The sequence below is a fragment of the Varroa destructor genome, unplaced genomic scaffold (assembly GCF_002443255.2).
Source record: "Varroa destructor unplaced genomic scaffold, Vdes_3.0 BEIS01000003.1, whole genome shotgun sequence".
Classification (NCBI taxonomy): domain Eukaryota; kingdom Metazoa; phylum Arthropoda; class Arachnida; order Mesostigmata; family Varroidae; genus Varroa; species Varroa destructor.
Window position 1 is genome coordinate 43,303,768 of NW_019211456.1, and position 20,880 is coordinate 43,324,647.

The 20,880-nt window shown below is 37.0% G+C and overlaps 3 protein-coding genes across 11 annotated transcripts in view; 1 reads left to right on the forward strand and 2 right to left on the reverse strand.

Annotated features, from left to right (window-relative positions):
• Nucleotides 1-9,423, forward strand: LOC111246442 (glycerophosphodiester phosphodiesterase 1). 4 transcript variants are annotated; one of them, XM_022796032.2, is made up of 7 exons: nucleotides 1-189; nucleotides 2,351-2,599; nucleotides 2,826-3,050; nucleotides 3,203-3,421; nucleotides 3,926-4,031; nucleotides 6,119-6,175; nucleotides 8,928-9,423. In XM_022796032.2, the coding sequence occupies exons 1-6, from the start codon at nucleotides 1-3 to the stop codon at nucleotides 6,154-6,156; spliced, it is 1,026 nt and encodes a 341-aa protein (XP_022651767.1). In that variant the 3' UTR covers nucleotides 6,157-6,175; nucleotides 8,928-9,423. The 4 variants fall into 4 exon arrangements, with proteins under 4 accessions (XP_022651767.1, XP_022651768.1, XP_022651762.1 ...); XM_022796033.2 differs by lacking the exon at nucleotides 3,926-4,031; XM_022796027.2 differs by lacking the exon at nucleotides 8,928-9,423 and having other exon boundaries at nucleotides 6,119-7,523.
• A 1,984-nt stretch (nucleotides 9,424-11,407) lies between these two features.
• On the reverse strand, nucleotides 11,408-16,535 carry eEFSec (eukaryotic translation elongation factor, selenocysteine-specific). 4 transcript variants are annotated; one of them, XM_086984597.1, is made up of 6 exons: nucleotides 14,621-14,953; nucleotides 14,304-14,380; nucleotides 13,478-13,738; nucleotides 12,951-13,163; nucleotides 12,598-12,783; nucleotides 11,408-12,433 (listed from the first exon to the last, which is right to left on the reverse strand). In XM_086984597.1, exons 3-6 carry the CDS (start codon nucleotides 13,719-13,721, stop codon nucleotides 11,496-11,498), a joined length of 1,581 nt encoding a protein of 526 aa, XP_086840723.1. In that variant the 5' UTR covers nucleotides 13,722-13,738; nucleotides 14,304-14,380; nucleotides 14,621-14,953; the 3' UTR covers nucleotides 11,408-11,495. The 4 variants fall into 4 exon arrangements, with proteins under 4 accessions (XP_086840723.1, XP_022651758.1, XP_022651760.1 ...); XM_022796023.2 differs by lacking the exons at nucleotides 14,304-14,380; nucleotides 14,621-14,953 and adding an exon at nucleotides 15,477-16,535; XM_022796025.2 differs by lacking the exons at nucleotides 14,304-14,380; nucleotides 14,621-14,953 and adding an exon at nucleotides 14,960-15,082.
• A 2,665-nt stretch (nucleotides 16,536-19,200) lies between these two features.
• eIF2Bdelta (eukaryotic translation initiation factor 2B subunit delta) overlaps nucleotides 19,201-20,880 on the reverse strand; it is an 8,104-nt gene continuing 6,424 nt past the window's right edge. For 2 of the 3 annotated variants that reach the window (XM_022799051.2, XM_022799050.2), the window contains exons 10-11: nucleotides 20,407-20,584; nucleotides 19,201-20,174 (exon numbers count right to left, since the gene is read on the reverse strand). In XM_022799051.2, the coding sequence (XP_022654786.1) occupies nucleotides 19,788-20,174; nucleotides 20,407-20,584 (565 nt within the window). In that variant the 3' untranslated portion in view covers nucleotides 19,201-19,787. The remainder of the gene's footprint in view (nucleotides 20,175-20,406; nucleotides 20,585-20,880) is intronic. The other variant, XM_086984592.1, reaches the window with a different exon arrangement.

Sequence of the window (20,880 nt, forward strand, 5' to 3'; positions counted from 1 at the left end):
ATGGTGCTCGGCGCATTGTTGGAAACCTTGGTTGGTCTGCCCGGTGAGCTGCTTTCCACGTCGATTGAGCTGTCGCTGAGTCTGCTAGTATGCATCGCGTTCCTGTTCGCAACAATGAGCATAATCGCGCTACTCATTATTCTTGTCAGCCTCATTCTGGCCAGCTTGTATAAGATTTCACTAGAAAAAGTAAGTGTCATAACCGCTAGGCAAATATTGAAAAATCGAAATTTTGAAGCAATAGCATTTGTTGCTCAGTGGAACAGTATCTTTTGACGGAGTATCATTGTCTGTGGAAAAGGCCCCCTTTATGCGGTGTATTGGCCGCTATACTGTAATATTTAATTGCTAGTCTGACCCTTGTTGAACATCAGGACATTTGGGTAAAGAACACTTTGGCTTTTGTAATACTGATTTAATTTTTATTACGCAACTTCACAGACAAGCACCATTGGTGATTTTTCTTTTTCTTTAATAGCTGGTTTTAGTGCCTTAATGACGGAGAAATTATATTAGATAGAAAGTTTTATTATTATACAAAAAACACATATTTGCAGTTATTTTCATTTTAAACTGTATGTTTATTGGATTCTAGAATTCGTAGTGCAAGCAAATTAATTATATAAGTCATGTATCGAACGAGATTAAAAAAACGAAAAATGGGTGGTCTGTATCTTTTTTCGAGGCCAAGGTATTGAAGTTGTGAATTTTCTCAAAAATTCCTTTTTTAAAGTTCTTGGTACTACATTCGCTTCAATAATAATATTGGGGTATTATTATTTAAGTACATCATACACGACTGACTAGGAAACTTTTCAATAATCAAAGCTGATTGTTGGTTGACTAAGAGCGGTTACTTACCGAATAGTGAAGAATTACGAATATATTGTGTTATATTCCTATTATAAGTACGCACTCGTTTTAACAGTTATATTAGTAGTTTTTTTTTTCAATTTTTTTGTGGTTTCTGTTTTAAGATCTATTGCTCATAAGAATGTTACCCCCGTCACACAAAACGACCAATTACAGCGCTTGAAGGTTCTTATATAGCAATTATCTCAAAACGTTTTTTGAAAGCTTGCCATTGTATGACGTATTCAGGATAAGAGAAGTCAGAGCAAAATCTTAGTGTAATTGCTTTTACTTTGTGCAATATTTTATTTCCATGCGATGCCAACAGTCGTATTAAAATGACAATCCTTCTGATGCTATTCGTTCGTACGTTCAGATTTCTTTGCCACACACAAGACTCTACTTGAACGATTAGAGCGAGGTTAAGTGTAGCCACTGTATAATGAAAATTATAGGTAAACACATGAAGCGTTTAATAAGTTGGTGTCGAATTGACTTTGTTTTTATTAAGGAGTCTATTTACGGCATGATGTCCTACTAACCTTACGTTCTTGACAATGAAAGATAGAATTATCGAATAAGGGATTCGATGAAATTTTTATGGGAAGAAGAAAATAGAATGATTTCTCAATTGGCTGGATCTGGTGCTTGTACGGTGGGAAGTTTCCAATCCGAAAGATAGACAGGAGCTTTCCAGACGCCGTTTACTTCTATATTGCAGTATCTGTCGTCAGACATCGAGAATTTGTCTCAAATCGCGTTCGGTCGTTTCTAATAAGGGAAAACAAGGGGATTCTAAAAAGGGATGCATCGTGACAATTGCATTTAAATATGTCTTGTGGTTCCCAATAAGCATCTTGGCATTGTGGTCGTTTTCCAACACGCTCCGAGTTTAATAGTTGTTAATTTTCTTAATTTTCCCATATCATTTTTTTTTTATCGAATTTACGTAAATTTTAGCGCTTTTTAGCTAAAATTATTTGTGTTCTTTAAATTAATAATTACTTAATGAACAACATGATTTTTTGGCTTAATTTGATTTTACGCAACAAAGCCGCACTCAGTATGCTGATACAATGATTATCCCGTAGCATAAAACCAAAGTGGATTATACGACAGGTTCAACAAAGTATAATCTATCATATTGATTGTAAACTTTGTACTGAGCGCAAAAAGCAACAACATCATACCGCACGAATCTATGCACATTCTTGCTTTTTAATGGGTTCATTCTTTTTTTCAAGTAATTCTAAAAAATCGGGATTATCCTAAAGTAAGAACCAATGCGTTTATAAAGGATCAGCTTTCAGTCAAATTTATTCATGAGCTCGCTTCATATATGAGCGGGATTCTTCGACACTTTTGAGGATAGATATAGTAGAAATGCTTGCGTAGACATATATTGTAAAGTTGGTTGATATTCTAGTAGGTAGCGTTCTAATAGACGATTAAAATAAATGAAACAATTAACTACTTCTTTTTATTAACGATAATCCAGCCCAAAGTGGACGCCGTTGATCAGGTGCTGGGTCCGAATTGCTCCGTCGTGTACGCGCATCGTGCAGGTGCACTCGACGCTCCAGAAAACACTCTGGCAGCAATCCGACTCGCAAAGACAAATAAAGCATTCGGCGTCGAATTAGACCTCTCGTTCACGAAAGATGGAGTTGCAATTGCATTTCATGACGATGATTTGGAGCGAACAACTGATGGAAGAGGAGCTCTCTGCGATCATACCTGGGATGAGGTAGACGAGAGTCAATTGCTTTAAAAAATAGCCTTAAATCTAAGTAATTTATGAAGTAGACTTCAAGAATTATTATATATACCATATCGTAGTAAGGGTGATCATAATAACTAGATCTGTATTATAATACACTGTGTATTGGAAACAACGATTATTATTAAATGACTATCCATCTAATATTTTATTGCTGGCTTAATGATATTTGTTACATTACTTGGATCTTCAGGTGAGCGCACTGGATGCATCAATAAATCACATTTATCACGACCGTTTCCAGAAAGAGAGAGTGCCGAAAATGGACGATGCGATCCACGAGGCATTGAGACTGGGACTTCATATCATTATCGACATTAAAGCTTATGACAAACAGGTTGTCACATATCTCGTATCATTGTTCGACAGAACTCCTGAACTCTACGAGAAGGCATTAGTGGCATCATTCTTCCCACAGGTGCGATTCTGATATAAATTACAACAGTTCGGACAGCCTAGAGTCACAGTTTAATTCGCCGAACGAGTGATGTAATGGTGAGCTCGATTCCAATGATAAGATCATAGTCCTTGAATTAATTAATTGATCAAACATTTAATTGATTTTGCTAGGTGATATATTCGTTACGATCAGAACGCCCGAAGATGGTGGCTGCACTTATCTGGCGTCCATTTTATCTCTCGCACAAAAATACGGAGGCGACGAAGCCCCGTTTCAGAGACTCGCCACTCAGGCAATGGGCTGCTGAATTGTTAGATCCACTTCTGGGCTTAGCAATTCACAAATTCCTTTGGCATGTTACAGGATGCAGCGCCGTGCTTATTGTGAAGGTATGTTTTATAAAGTCGAAGATCAATAATTTTGGCACTATTCATTGTCATAATCCTCAATCTAAATCAATGCTTCAATCGCTTGGTAAGAACCGCTCAGAGCTTTTGGTACGTATAGAAATATTGAAAATATTTTGTGACTGAGAATTTAACTCTCCTTTTTCCACCCTAGTTTATGAAAGTTATTTAATTATTATTATATTATTATTATTAAAGTTGTTAAGCTATGATTGTTGTATGTTATATGATTAGCCGCTTGAGAAATAATACTACAATGAGATCACAGGTAGGTTTCATGCTGTACACTTAGAAGTATCAAAACAATTTAAAAAATCGAAGTGCACGTATCAAGTTGGTAGACGTTGGTGCTGTGAAATAAATCAAAAGTAAATAACAAGAATTAGCTTCTGGGAATCATGAGCAAAAAAAGTTGTTTGCAAGAAAAAAATAGTTTATTCTATACATTATACTACGAGTGTACATTGTTTGCTCGCCTTTCCATAGGACTGCATTTGTCCACATTATCTTCGTCAGTGGAGAGATCGTGACATCCGTGTTCTTTCCTGGACTCCAAATAACCCCGTGGAGAAGGACTATCTGATTTCGCTCGGTGTGTCCATCATTACTGACACGCTTGTATAAGTGTTATCGTTGTTCATAATTTTACACCAATCCATTCAATTGTTACATGTAGGCATCGCACTGGAGTTAGTTTCAAATTTTGTCAGACCACGAGGAACACAGAAGTACTGGATAGGTCCGCTGTTCTCAGACACTGAGAGCATTTCGAAATACGATGACTACCCATATCTTCTGTAAGTATATGATATAAATTATTAGCGCAGCAAAAAACGTCATGTCATTCCGAATGAACTCCAGTTGCCAACCGGCCAAAATTGGGCCTCGGGCGAAGGAAGCTTGGACTTTGAATTTAGTTACTTTTAGTAGTGACGACCAATAAGAAGGCGATGTGTTCTTCTTCTTCTACTTCTGACAACAGCCGTGTGGCTTATTTTTGTATTAATTTATAGTTGAAATACGCAAATAGTACAAAGCAAACAGCATATTGTCAACAACAATATTGAAAGAAATTGAGCGTCCCTAGTGAGCATCTGCGTCGTAAGCAGATTTTACTATACACATCTATATTTCATCTATACGGCCTTTTATTGACCTTTTATAGAAACTGTAAAAAACAAAAAAACAAGTTTGAAACATGGTTCTAGAAATGATAAGCAAGATAAATTAGTTTTATTCGGATAGTGGAGAGCTAGGAAAGCCGATGGTGATAGAAAAGTATTGTAATGCAAGGTAAATGGGATGTGTATAGATTAAAAATAAGTGACAGCGACGCAAGATTGTGATACAATAAATTCACTGTACAGAACCTTACTTTATAGAGATAAAAAATGACAAAGTAATTTTCTAATACGCAGTGAAAAATACCAGTATTATCAAAGAGAGATAGATTTTGTAAGTGACGACAAAGGATCTTAAAGAAGTGCTCAGTAACGAGCAGCGTATGCATGTTATAATGGACCTACTGATTGATTGTAATGTAAGCACTGTAATGTAAGTCAGGAAATCAGAATAGATGGTTTACTAGGACATTTTATGAGATGATTTATCGATTACGATCTCGGAATACTACGTTAGCTGATCCAGCTCTTTGACTTCATCCGCCTGGTTAGTTCAAAGGCATCTCAGGTAAAAGGGTTGCGTATGCTTGTAATAATAAGGGATGAAAAGATAATGTCAACCTATAAAATATAATGAAGTAAACCATAATAAATAACATAGTAGTAAATGGACAAGTCCTTAAGGAATCTACGTTTTTGTTTATTGTCGAAACCGAACTTCGTTTACAATACAGGAATTCTAAAGCGGAGAGTAAATGTGCCGGTCTGTTTATGTAATTTTAGGTCCTATCGGCACATAGGTACATTTTAGATATCCTTTGGTATCAGGCTTAGTCTAGTAAGTAGTAGTTTACTTACGGCCTCCGTTGCATGGTTATTACCAATGCAATATTTTGGTCATATTAATTGCGCAGATCAGCAAAAAGCGTTCTCATGTTTTATATCATAGCCTTTTTTTTGTTTAGTTGCAAGTACTTATTACCTAAAGATAAGTGCAATAGATTTTTAGGAATAACGCCAGCTTCAGTGTAACCGCACGGATAGCTCCTCATTGACGGTTAATCCCTAGCTGTCATACGAATTTTCTGAATTAGTCATTGCAGATTTGATCTAAGCCAACTTGTTAAATTTATCATACCAACTCAAACGTCTTCGTGTTGGTGTAGTGATAAAATTTTTGGTCACCAAATACTTACGACGCATGAGTTGGTGTTACCCAGAAAACGAGCATAGATTTGCCTCACTTTTTGTTAGGAGCCAACTGGCAGGCAGTACTGAACGATAACTGTGTCGTTCACTTTTCGGTTAATGCGGCAAGCAGTAGGCGAGATCAATATTCCCAAAGTTGCATGACGAAGATATAGGCAATAGCATTTGAAAGACAATATTATTTATCAGTATAGAAAACCACCTAATAAAAACTGTATAGTGGATAACGTAAAAATATTTCACTAGGTGACACGGCTTAGAAGTCTGCCTAAAAGTTAGGTTCAATGTCCAATAGGATTTAAATGCTTTTCATTGAAGATTACAGCGTGTATTTATGTAATTATTTCAGGTGCTCTTCTTTACTTTTCATCAATCCTTCGTCTGTAGTCGCCACAATCCGTCCTAGGTAAATTGTTCGAGCTACATGAATTCGGTGCAAGGATGAGTCACTGCTGTAATATAAAAGCAAGTAAAAAAAATTGTGTTTTACTCCTTTAAGCCCTCAAGTCATACACACCACAAAAATCATTTTACCATATAAGCTTTACGGAGGTGAACTAGGGTATGTTTTTACGTGCACGAAACTTGAGTTTTACCACCCAAATGCTTCAAGTGAATTGGCTTTCACCGTAGCTCTTAACTCTTTGTTATTTACCTTCGCTGAGGGTTTCTCACCAGGTGAATCTTCAAGCTTAAAATTGTCTTCCCTAAGTTCTTTGAACCAACGGTTTACGGTGTTGGTGGTAATAGAGCCTTCAAAGAACACGAGGTTCATATGCCGAACTGTTTTCCTTGCTCTAGCTTTAAGAGTAACTCGTATTCGATTTTTTTATGGTGAACTAAAGCTTGTTATCCATGACGAGTGCAATTGTATTTCGATGAGAAAATATATTTCGAAATGTCGCACCTTTTTTTTTAATTTTTTCATTTATAACGCTGTTTTGGAGACATGAGAATATTATTTGGCACGTTTCATACTAAAGGACCTAATACCTAGCTATAACTGCACCGACCACACTAATTCTGCCATCTGATAGACTTTAACTAGGTGAACTACAACGATTATCCTCTATACCAAGGGAGAAGAATGTTTAGACACAACTCTCTTTTGCAACCTGCAACGCAAAGGTCACTTTCACTGTTTTATTAATTTCAGAAATATGCATCTGACTGCACTGCCTAATACATCACTCTTGACTGATCTTATAACTAGTTTATTAGTAACTAGTTCGAAGATCAGTATGTTTTATATAAATGAATAAGCATTAAATACCGATATTTATAAGCGCATGCTTCAATAGTTACACAACGAAGAATACACTACCTGTATCTCTTCATGTGACAGTAATTGTCGTCGGCTATCACTAACTCCCCTTACGTACGTATTGGTTTTTTTGCTAGCTATCGTTTCCTTATGGCTCCTCTGCCATTTACTAAATTATATCTTCGCCAATCATGGCACTTACTCCTCTGACGAGCAGAATGTGCAGTCTCTCATCTATGCCATTTGCGCCAGTGTTTTATTGCTGTGCGTACGAGTCTTTTAAGCCACGTGATGAACTTGTCGGCGTTACCCCGCAGACAGAAGCCGATGAGGATGCGACTGAATTTGGCAATAACAGCGGCGCCTCATCAAAGTAGAAATGAGCAAAAGCGGAGTGCAATGTGTCTGAGTCCTTATTGAGAGATTGTATAATAACAATGTATTATTGCCCTCACTGTCAAATAATTATATTGTTGTTACGTCGACGTCATTATATTGTCATTGTTTAACAGAAGGCCTGTGTTTAGTCATGTTAAGATCGAAACATTATCGCCGTAGGTGTGCATAGTGTGTCCGTTCTGAAAACTGTGGAAGCTGGTATCTCGCCACAGCGATAGGCACTTCGTAATAGGGCCAGCGTTTTACGTAGGAATATACTACAATCGACAAGGTATATGATTAGGACGAACCCCGCAGATGAAGACAGTGTCAGCGCTAATGATGGAACTCACGCGAGCGCACACAAATACACTGATAATGCTAAACGGAAGTGATTAGTGCTTCCTTTGGAGCCACGGGGCCGTCTCAAACGAGTGGATAGAAACAAGCGGAAAGATGTTGCCTATGTGTCGAGCAGAAAGGTGCGTGCATCCTTGTATGGGAGGAGACTGAAGGTAACGTGATGAGACGTGTGTCGTAAGCTGTCTGCCTATAAGAGCACTTTATCTGCACTAAACTATAGTAGTCAAATCCGAAGTATCGAATAAGTAGGCATGAGACGACTGGTAGGTCGAACACGGTATAAAGTGTCTGAAGAAACTGCTGTTACATGGTGGTGAAGATAAAGAATCACAATGATTTTGCCGTATTCTTTGATAACCTGTGATAACCCCTATGAAAGATCCCTATGAAAATACCGTTTTGTGAAAAAACGTTACTGTGTGTTGTGAAAAATTTACTTTCGGTTGTGACTTTTAATGGGCTGTGCAAAAACGAATGGGCTTACTATCGCCAATCAATGGGTTTTAAATGAGTAGCTAATATTAGTTATACCGACGTACATAATAGTGCATAATAGTCAGTGATCGCTATGCAGCCTTTTTTTAACAGTACCCTTATTTACCAAGAAAAAGCTAGAGCTAAAAAGGGTCGTTTTTACGTATATTTGAGAAATCGAGAAATATGAGAATTCGAGCTTTAGCTGCAAGATCACAGAAGATAGATGAAATGTGAAACAAATATACTCGACTTAAAAGCAAGATTTTTTTAAATCCTCTAGCAGACACAAAAATAAGTTCGCGATTTTTTTCCAACTTACATAAGTTGGGTTAAATTAGATTATATGTCTCTAGATCTTTAACACATAGCAACACGGTAGTTTTAATCGTTTCTAGAAAAAGGCCCTCGTGGTATGGCCGACCAACGAAACAGCAATAAATGCCTTCTTCAAAAAAGCTAAAGACAGCAATAAAAGCAGTGACAACAACGACTGGACTCGGTTCGGGTTTGGTCAACGATTGTCGATTGTTGCCTACGGACCGCCGCTCTAGGTCAAACCATGGACCGGTATTACACCACCTATGTAATCCGCAACCGAAGCTACCCTTGAACAGTAATGGATCACCTTTGTTAGGAAAGTATAATCAAGCACCACTATTAAACAAGTATTTTTCAGCTCACCCGTCCCCGATACATATGAAGAACCTGACTTCTGCGACAGTGCCAGGATTCTCCGATATGCTGCAATCGACCGAATATACTTCAGGACGAGGCACGTACATTCCGTCCTACTATACGCGTCTTGAAGGCTATGGATATCTGCTGCCTTTACCTTTGCATTAACCGCTTCTATTGAAGATCAGTAAATTGACTAAATTACATGAGTTCGAATATTTTAGGGGTGGCGGTGGCTGCGAGCCCCTTCTTACAGTTTATAGACAACTGAGTTAGAGAGAGGCAATCCTCTTTCTGCAACATAACCACCAGCCGCAGGTATTTCCATTGGCCTCGGCAGCTACAGATTACCCAGCAAGAACAGCGCTTTATCCTCAAGGCAATGGCAGACCTATCGGAGCGCCGTCAAAGAACTCATCGATAGGTTTCAGGTTAAACGATACACATACGTGTTATAAAATAACTGCAATAAATTCCACATCTTCTCTACAAGACAATTTTTGACGGTTTATTAAAAATGTGTGATGGGTCTATCGGTTGGCTGCTAAATTAATTAAATTTCACATAAGTGTTGCTTTAGCTGTGAACCTTATTTACAATGATGGAGGAGCGATAAACGAAATATAGATATGAACATGACTTATAATAGCCTATATATAGAAACGTTATAGAGTATAGAAATACAATTTGAAAGATGATAGACTGTATGTATTTAACTGTCAGTTGCTTACCCGCGTTCGCTGCATCTTTTTCTTTCACTCCATCAAGCCTTTAGCGTAAATATATTACATCAAAAGGCATTACGCAACGCTGATACAAGATGAATTGTTTCGGTGGATAATGGTGAAGGCTTTTGGACTGATCCTTGATGGACAGATAAAGGAGATCTATGGTATCATCTGATATTAAAGACTTACATATGACTTCAACAGTAAAGACAATGTAATCGGTAATTATCGCAGCATAACGGTATTTATCGCTTTTGATGCAAAATATGAGCTGAACACCTCATGAAGGACATCTTTAAAAGAAAATTTTATTCTATTTATGGTAATTCTGAACCTTTTCAATAGAGGCTTCGTAACGTTAGCTGTATCATTTTCTTTTAAAAATGTGTCGAGTGTACACCTTTCATATTGATTTAGAGGAACTCCTAGAACTACTAGCTTCAAATAGTAAATTATAAATTATGAAGAGATTCTGCGTACAAACATCTAATGAAATGTGCGTTACGCTAGTGATAGTAGTTGAGCAGGTATGCTTATCGATCACATGGCCCCTCTAAGATTTTACCCAGACAATTGCAGCGTAAAACCGTTACTATAACCTTCTCTATGTAAATAAAAATTAACGGGTTTCAATTTATGGATTTCAGTAGTGGACTGGAGCTAATATTTATGGTAGATTAATATACAAAATTAAAGGACCAAATAAAGAAAAATATGACGTAATTAGGTAGAGTTGAAATTCCTATGTAATATGTTTCAAAAATATTGAAGCTCCAACGCGAAGTTGAGCAACCAGTAGCTTGTTATACTCTTCTATTTTCAGGTGATTACGACATATTGCATGGTATTGGAGGCAAGTGGAGAGAAAGTCCGCCGTACAAATGTACGGTGCATCATTTCGGTATTCTGCTTTTAGATAATGATGTGAAAAATCATCTAATTAGTGTAACTTTCTTGTGCGATCTTGTACCGATCGCGAAAATTTTTCAATTTCTCTGTTATGATTTCCGAAAGCTCCGGAATCCCTTAACGAACGTTCTTATGTTTCGATACCTAAGCATTTACGTGTACATTCAATACGCAAAAACATCATCATGCAACGTTGATAAACGTAGTTTTTAGTGGGTGATATCGAGTCAGGTTATATCGAGATGACGTCGTTAAACACCGTTTAGATCTTGATGCATATGTACGTTCTTGCTGTAGTTGTTTACAGTTAATTTGTTACGTTGCTGTTTTTTTATTGTAGAGCTAAGTGAGCTGTTGATTTGTGCATTTGTAAGTACTTGAGTATTAATTTGTATAAATTATGTTTATTTACGTGTGTTTTATGTGTGTCCCATTTAACGTTATATAGCCTTAGATAAGATACAAGATATAAGATTTATAAAACGTAATACCCATTAAGAAACATGTACCCTGTATGAAGTACCCGTTGTTCTTTTCTAAATGTAGCGTTCTGTCTGCTGTTTATGAATATTGTCTATGTATCCGTATATTCAACCGCACTTAATGACTCTTAATCTATGGCTTTTCCTACTGCTCACTGCCTTCGCCCAGTGTTGCATTGATCTGTGTCATTAAGAGAAAATTAATTGGGTGTGGGTTTGTCTATTCATAGCCTTAAAATATTGACGACATAATAAAAATAAAAAATGACGCCGTTTTGTCAATTTTGTCAATCAAAAACCCGGATCTGCGACTTAATGTCAGCAGAGTGCGAGAGTGTGAGAGGAAAAACTTATCTCCAGCGCAGTGTATATATGTATGTATAACATACATTTTATTATATACATATATATATATAACATATATATAAGTAATACGTTATAAATAACGTATTATTGCACCATCTTTTTATTAACATCGAAGACAAATCTTTTAAATCGAAGCGTAACAGTAACATGTTTTTGATCCTGCCTACCATCTGATTTGGCCTCGTCACCTTTGGCCTCTTTTTTACTTTTATACTTAGCTAATTTTGGGGTCATTTCCTGATCGAAGTCTAGCTGTACCTTAGCTTTTCCACTCTGACCAAATAATCCTTTGATTACACCCGTCTCACCACTACTAAACGATACTTTCATGCCAGTGAAGAGGCCAATGTTGGTTTCCTTTTTAAACATATCCTTAATAATCACCTCGGTATCATTAGGCACTCTGTCAACTATGCCGGTTTTGCATTTCACCTTAAATACTCGAATTTCACTTAAACTGGCTTGATAATCCGGACTTGTGTAGACCTTCACAGCGTTACCATAAAAAGCAAGACGGCAAGTCTTTGAGTGTATATCAGAGTCTAATTTAGAACCCAGTATTAAACTTCCCAAGCCGCAAATCATGGGTTGCTCAAATTCTACCAGAACAAACCAGGTCTTCGAATCTTTTTCTTTAGGCAGAATCTCTTCAAATGGCATATCTTCTTGTATCTCAAATGTGGTTAGGTCCGAGCTAAATAGAACGATTTTAGCAAGAACAGTGTCATGAACGGCTGTTATGTGAAACTTTGTTCCTGTACGAATATCTCTACGAAAATAACTAATCCTCGTAATTGATGCTATGATTGCATAGCTGGGCTGTAGATGACCGGGAGAACAAACCACACCCCTTTCGAAAAGTTTTGCATCTAAATGTGTCACGCACACACCTACTCGATCGCCCTGCATTGCCTCACTGACCGACTGCCGAAAAATCTGTATTGACTTCACTTTTCGTTGGAGCTTCAAGCATGGAATGTCGATTGCCGAATTAACAGAAACCGCGCCTTGGATTATTGTTCCTATAATAAAAATAATTGCATACAAAAATTACTGATCGAAAACAAGACAATAGAACACAACATACATAGTACATAGATGGTTAAAGTATGAAATCGTACAGAAACAAAGTTGACATCATGACTTTGTCTATCTCTGCGCAGTAGGCGAAATCAACAAACTGTACCGGTTAGAACGGTGCCCTGGCCTTTTATCTGAAAGCAGTGATCAACGTAAAGGACAAAAGGACCGTCTGGACTTCGCTGGGGCGCTAGGACAGTACGAGCCAATAGATCTTTGAGTTCATCTATACCGCGCCCTTGAATTGAGGAATCCGCTTCTCGTGCAGCCGATACAGCTATCATTTCAGCACCTGTAGTTTACAAAGACATAACCTTTCCATGTGAAATTGAATGGTATTACTTTGAGTCTAATTTCGATAAATTAAAGCTGTACGGACTATTAGTCATTATTATTAACGGATTTGGTGTGAAGTGGGGTAAATAAGAATCGAGATATCGAGTATTATAATTTACTGACCTTTAAACTTGGTAACTTCCAGTGTTTTCGCAAGTCTCTTGCGGATCTTCTCGATTTCGGCTTTTTCTTGATGAAGAAGATCAATCTTGTTCAACACAACAATGAGCCTATCGCAGCATATCTCGCCAATGACAAGACATTCCGCTGTTTGAGTCTGTATACCTTTGGTGACGTCGACCACTAGCATCATCACATCGATGATTTGCGCACCTCCTGCAGCCAGAACATTGTCAGAAATATACTACTTTCATATTAATCAACACTGAAAAATATGTTCCTTCTTTTTTACTATTTTATTAGTCATGCTAACGAACTTAGCGGGATTGGCTTACATAAAAACATTTAAACGTATTGGCTCGGTTATTACAATGGGTTCAATATAAATCGCTTCTTGCATCTTTTAAATTGAAATCAAGTGCTCTTGTCAGCCACTTTACTTAGTTGCTATCAAATATAGAATTCAATTCAATTAGTTCCATAATCAGATGAATTAAAATAGTTCTAATTGCCTATGCTCATTAACTAACCAATAACCGTTCGAATCAAGCGTGCATGGCCAGGGCAGTCAACAAGGGTGAAATGGATGCCATTATAGGAAAACGCAGAAAACCCGAGGTCAATCGTGATGCCCCTTTGTTGGGATTGTGTGTTTTTGTCGAAAGCAGCCGTTGAGCCGTGCTCACTAAGGACACGACAGAGAGAGGTCTTCCCGGAGTCGACGTGACCCAGCACGCCCACATTAACGTTATACGCAAATTTTCGGCCCGCCATGAATTACAAATAATCACCTGCAATAAATGGAACTGATATTTTAGCATCCTGTGCACCAAAGATGAAGGCGCACTTCTTGGTGAAAAGTAACAGGCCTTTAATGGGTTTCTACGTAATATAGTGAGAAGTCCGCAATTTTGCATCAAGCAATTAGCTCAAATAAATCGCCAGCTCGAACACCAACGTTTACGATTTATGGTGTGCAAGTTGTCGCTACTTACCGATTTTACTCATTTCTCCCATGAAGGTTTTTTTTATTGATATAAAAACGTTATCGCAATATTTCACACACATAGATTCCTAATAGGTCCCTAAATGCTTTAGTTGCATGCTTCTTCTGCAGATAATAGACAGTGAGTAATACTCTTTCAGATACTAGAAAACGCCACTTTTACAGGATGTAGCAATACTAAAAGATTATAAGACGATAGCTATTGCCTGGAACACCACATGTTTAAAGCTGAAACCAGTTGCATTGCTGGCTAATTAAGCATCGGATCTACGTGATTAAAGCCCCTGTCCGAGTTTCGGCCGAAATCCTACGGTGAATTCAAATAATTTGAGGCCATAAGGTCAACTCACCGTGCCATTACGTATGCCTAGTTCAAATAGCATTACACTGTCTTCCTCTAATACACATTTTAGTCCCTACCGCGCCACTGGAAATAAAATATATCAGAGGGCTGTTAATACTAACAGGATTCAGTCCTTGCTAATATAAAAAATACATGATAGATCTGAAACGTTTGTAAATCAGATCATTAATACATTTTTTAAAAACTTGCCTCCACTGAAAAAGCTATAGGTAAATAATATTCAAACGTAAAAGCAGTTGTCGAATTAGAGTTAGAAAAGACTGACCAAAAATCGAGATGGGAACTAAAATCCTTTCTACTGACCTGAACCACACATCTGATTTTATGCGAAAGGGAAGCAGCAGATTTACATTGTTCATTGACTTAATACATTTTATAAGAAGTACCGATTCACTTCACTCTAACACGACAATATAATGTACACCAGTCTGCTAAAAAGTTCTCCGTTTCAACCAATTAGCTACTTGGTTACTTAATCAACAACACTTTTCAACAACGAACAATTTTGCAGAGCAGTTAACATCTCAACAACGAGAACTAGATTAAACCTCAAACAGTATAAGAACAATGAAAAATTATAGCATATTCAGGTGCTATCTCTATATGAAACCTGTTTTAGTTTGCATTTTGTTTGGTACAAACCAAAATTTCGAACAGAAAAACGGCTCGTGACAGAGATTTGCTGGCAACAGCTCATTACATGTGCGGCGCCAAATTCGAATATAGTCTCAGCAAGATGGTAGCGCATCTCTGCATTTTTAGGTCATAGGGATGTTGAAATTGTACACGTATTGGGTTTCGGCAACAGTAGGGTTATTGATTACAAATACACATGGACTCAATTTTTATTTAATATTCGTACTAAAGGCCCACAAAACATACGCTATCCGCAGAGTCGTTTACTTTTAGTGAGGCCAACACTATTCTTCCAGTTCAAACGTGCCTTTTTTCTCGACACGTTTTAAAACAATCATATCTAAAATTTGTCAGCTTAACCGTTTATATTTGTGTAGAAGATCGGCTACGAGTTTAGAAGCACCAGTAAAGAAAATAAAGGTAAAACATCATTTGAAATAATCACTAATAGTAATAACTCCCCGCTGTCAAATAGCACTAGGTTCATATATTTCATTAACGTTTTCAGACCATCTAATCATACCTTTCTGTCTGATTCACAACTACACCCATTCGATCCGCAGTTGCATCGATGCCAACTCGTTTTAAGTCTGCTTCAACGATATTTTTTGCCTTTTTCTAGACACCTGACAGTCTTGCACATACAGCGATCTCCAAGAAATAAACATTAAGCATTAGATCAACTATTTGACAGGTATTATTTAAATAGCGTCAAAAAATTCTTTATGATCTTCTACATTATATCGACTAACACGTGTAATAACAACATGCGTTCAATTACTGTTCTTGGTGTTAACTTATCCAACGCGAATTCAAAGGAGGGAAGTTCTCGTAATCCGTGTTGTAAACAGGCAACTCGATGATGATATTCGTACGGATAGCCACCTCATGGTACCCAATCTTTCACAAATGGAAGTACTGATTAGCTTAAAGGAATTAGAGAAAGTTTGCTTATATCTGCTTACGTGTTATTTGAAAATAGTAAATGTAAGCGACAATCGTTAAAAGATAATCATATCATGAATCCTTTAAGGTGATATTACCCCTTATACATAGAATGCTCATAACAGATTGGCCAGCAAACCGATGCCTTGCAGTTTCAAATGACGCCTAGAAATGCTTCTCTGGAAGCGCGTCTTTAAAGTTTACCACGAGTTGTTCGATTCTGGAAGTTTTCTAAGCTACTGATGGGGTAGTTGAATCATATTCATCGACCTCATCTAAACATATATCATGGCCAGCATTACGGTTCTACTTTCTGTAGTACTTTACTTCTTGAAGCAGGATCTCACAAAAGCACATTACGCCTGCAGTTATCATGTCCACAATGGACCAACTATGCAAGAGAAAACTATTTAATAAAGTGTAAATGTACGCATGTTTGCTCACTTGGTGTTTAACTTTGTCATGCTACTTCGCGCTGCCTTCGCTTTGTTGCTAGACTGTGGCACAAAAACATCATGTTAATCAATGTAAACAGGTAATTTTTTAAGGTAAATTAAAAAAAAACAACTATCGGTTCAGGTTCTGATAGGTTAACTAATTCGGGTTCAACTAGAATCTGAAATCTTAATCTATACTGTAAATGATTTTTTATTTACGTCTTTTTAAGGAACAGTGTAAACATATATAAAAAAAAAAAGAAAAAAAAATATAAAAAAGCGACTGCGCAGCCTTTTTCGAATTCACATAGTATTAGACATAAATCTGTAGTAAGTAAAAGTAAATATCCGTATGGCGACTTGAGCTGGTGAACCACCTCATATTTTAATCAAAAACTACCCTTCTCTAATTATACCGAACGTGTCAAGAGTATCCTGTATTTTTAAATGTATCAAGACTTTTTTGCGCCATCAAGAACATTTTTGTTCTCATCTGTCATAGATATACCTGAGTGTCAGATGGCTGAAGGTAGCTTTTATGTTATTGGAAGTACAACTAGCGTTGAGCGCGTAGTTGAAAGAGCTACGAATGTCCAGCATTGGTTTCTTGGTGTATAGATCCACAAATGATTCTCGTTGATACTGTAAACATACATTCACAAACGATGAAGAGAAATGGGTATTGTACTGTTCGCATTTCGGTAAGTCAATCAAGAAGTGCTTATATGCAACTTGAACAACACCATATTAAACAGAAAATTAGATGTAAATAAAAACTCATGACAATGATTTTCTTTTCCGAACTGCTCACAGCGTCGGGGGTGAACGAATCCAGATACCTAAAAGGAGGATTAAGGTCTGTTGTACAAAATACAAATGTGATAGGCAAATAGATCCAGGGCAAAACCGTATATAGTAGAAACGTTTATAATAAAATTGCAACTACAGTTACAACGTCAGTAATGGTAAATCAGACTAAATAACCAACTTATCATTTCATTGATCTCGGTGAGTTGAGTGATAACATGACTTTTGGTTTTTAGACTTTTTGTATAATCAGCCAAGCATACGCATCTAATAGAATGGAAAAACGTATTTTTTTTTGCATTAACTATTCGGCGAAGTGACAGTGGATTTGCATGGCCCTTCAAAATGCTAAATTCATTGTTTAGTTAGAAAATGACACAAATATAGAAAATCCCAATGTACCTAAAAAATAGATCTGCCAGAGTAGTTGTCGTAAGCCCGGCTAGCCCTTGCGATCTTTCTCGTGATCTATATAACTGAACTAATTTGTGATATTTTTTTTATGTTAAAGGTTTCTTTTTAGGTTCTTTTCGGGACATGACGTTAAGTGTTTATTACAAATATAAAAGCTATAAAAATATATCTACTAATTGATAATAATAATAATAATAGTCAGAAGAGGCTTTATTATGCACATTAGTCAAGCCGCGCGTAATCCCTAGTGTCTTTAGAATATCACCATGAACAAATAATTTCAGGCTACTCAAGTCCAGATGGCTTTTAGATCAAGCAAATAGTTCAGCCAGTTTCTTTAATAAGTCGCTGTTTGATCCCATATATACTTAGAATCAAATAAATAGTAGATGCTTTAACTTATGTGATACTTCATTTGGACTATGTTTGCGATTCGGGCGTAGCATTTTCGAATAACCATTACTTACTTTAATGTGGTAGGTTTTTATGCGGCGAGAGGCGCCTTATAATGCACTTATGCCCTGAAAACGGACTTTTTCGAGCCCAAACGCAGCATGTTTCTCGCAGAAACAGTTGTACAGGAGAGATTTTAGTGCTTACACGCTTTGATAATCTTTTATATGCATATTATAAAAACTCATTATGTTATGCTGGCTGACTGTGAACTAACTTGAGTAAGCGTAATTCTCTCTAAATTTTCTGCTATCTGAGAACGAACCTGACCTAATTCCAACACCGTTGCCACTTTCATATGTGAAGTCTTCGTAGTTTATCTCAGTTTGAAGTAACAAACACAGTTCGATACCTAGAATAATTCCAAAAATGCTTTCAATCCTGTGTACAACTGTTTTGATGTCCCATCAATAAATCAAGTGTTACAAAAGTAAGGTGGCATTATGATACAACTAGTATTATACAATCCCTTTTTACATGCAGTTAACCAATCACCTTACTTGTTTATGGTTTTCTAATGGAGATAGAAAGACACTACGTTTAATTGAAGCCTCTGGAAGAATATACGTTTATCACTTATCTAGGTATCCAGCACAAATTTCAGATTCTTGCAAGTAACTTCAATGGAAGTGTACTTCACAATAACAAGTCATCTACAAAAAATCATTTGTCATATAAGCAGGCCAATTCCAATAACTTAATTCATGATCGGAGTTAATTTGGTTTGAGGGTATATCAAACCCAAAAATTAATTGCTTAGATAGGCCGTGCTTTCTACTCCAATTCCCGCTACTGCATAAGCTCAAAGGTCTTCTGAGAGACGCCTGCTTTTTTTCAACTGATTCCAGGATATTTACGCAAACATGCGTGATAGGTTTACGTCTTGAGCTTAGGCTCAACACCCGTTAGATTCTCAATTCTAAAATGAATTACCAACTTGCAACGGCCTCAGATACTATTGCGTGAATATTAGCATGTACGGTTTCAGCTCTTACATATGAAGACAAAGCGAATAAGATAGAAACGCCTGATGATAAAAAATGTGTTCATCTTGATTTCACTCGTCCCCGCCTGCTTTCTCTACTATTGTAGTCACTGTTAAGATTTTGTACAGTGTGCTATATTAATTACAATTATTTCATAATCACAATTTCATATGATATGATGCCTTCTTGTCAAAAAAACAACGTATTAGCACAACTATGTCCATTTTTATTATCTTTATGTAATTATAGAGCTGTATCAATAACAACCTTTTTGAGACATGAAATACAGTGGACGCGAATGGGTTTTGTCGCAGGACACACAGTTCGTTCCACGAATATCTTCGTATCGTTTTTATTAAATATCTACCGTCTATATCACTAGCATTGTCTGTCCAAATATCGAGCACGGTATCAATTTGTTTCACTGCTAATCCTTTTTTTTTTTGGATGTCTAACTAAATTCAACTGTACAACAAGGAGTTACCGTCGTTAATGCAAGGACTTGTGTACCGATGACTGTGGCATAAACATTTCATTGCATCCCGTAAATCTGTGTACGTACTTTTGACGTATTCGTCTGCTGATTAGTTTAATGATTATTTTGTTTGATTTTTTTGAAACATTCATATTTACATGCCTTCTTAGGGTATCAGCCTGTTGATGCTGAAACTGTATTTAGATATTAAATGTGTGACATCTCTAATGTTTTCGCTCTATATCGGACACATTCACATTATATCAACCCAAAAACAAAACCTGACCAATTGCCACCAACTCTCGATCTGCAAGCATTTATTGAAGCACGTTTTGCCTCACTCTTAACACCACAGGAACGGACGTGCAAGGGAGCGAACCTCGTTCAGTAACCACCACTGTGACAAACTCCGGCGGCGTAATGTCGTATGTGAGGTCGACGAGACTTACTCGTGAGGGCAAGTCGTTGCGCAACGAAATACGTCTTTCTTCAGATAGGTTGAGTAGAAAATCGTCGGTGGAGCCAAGCTCATTGTCGACGAAAGGGTCCGCGAGCACCTTATCGGAGAATTTGTAGGTTTCACAACACACTAACACAGGTACATTGAATGTAGTGGCGATCATGGCAATTTGCGAACTGCCGATCTTCGAGGCTACGTACCCGTTGGCAAGAAGGGTGTCAGCACTTAGTAGAACTTTTGTAACCTATAATGAACTCGCATAACGTTTTTGGAAAGTAACGATTACTGAGCTATTATATAGATTGTAGCCCTAGGATTATTTCTACTAACAAGACGACAGTATAATACTATCAAAAGATACCAGTATTGGGTTTTTTTGGTGTTTTTGGTACTGACAAAATACTGGATAAGCTATTTCCACTATGAAGCTCACATAAGCTGTATTTTTGTAGCGTAACGAAAATCAATCGAATTACCTCCTTCATGATATATGACACGGAGTTGATGAAAATGTATTTACACCGGATGCCCTCCTTGCAAAGCAAACGCAAAGTCTCACGTCCTTCTAGACGCGGCCGTGAGTCGACGACTACAACTGAAAACTGTTTTCCTTCTTCATGACATGCTAGCAGAATTTCACTGATTAATGTCGAACTGCAAAAGGTAAGTAGACAACCATATAAAATTATAATGTTTTTTAGGTAAGAAAGGACGATAGTTCAAGGTTATTTTTTATAACACAAACACATACTCTATAAGAAACTGGAAAGCGGTGCACATTGGCGGGTCGGTACACGTTTTACATAAATGGAATTCATTAATTAAGTGATTTCTGAACATTTGTTGATAATTGAATTAGAAACTAGGTTTTTCACTTTATTATTTATATTACCACGGTTCTATTAAACATAAACGAGTCAATATAAAATACTAGTAGATATATATATATA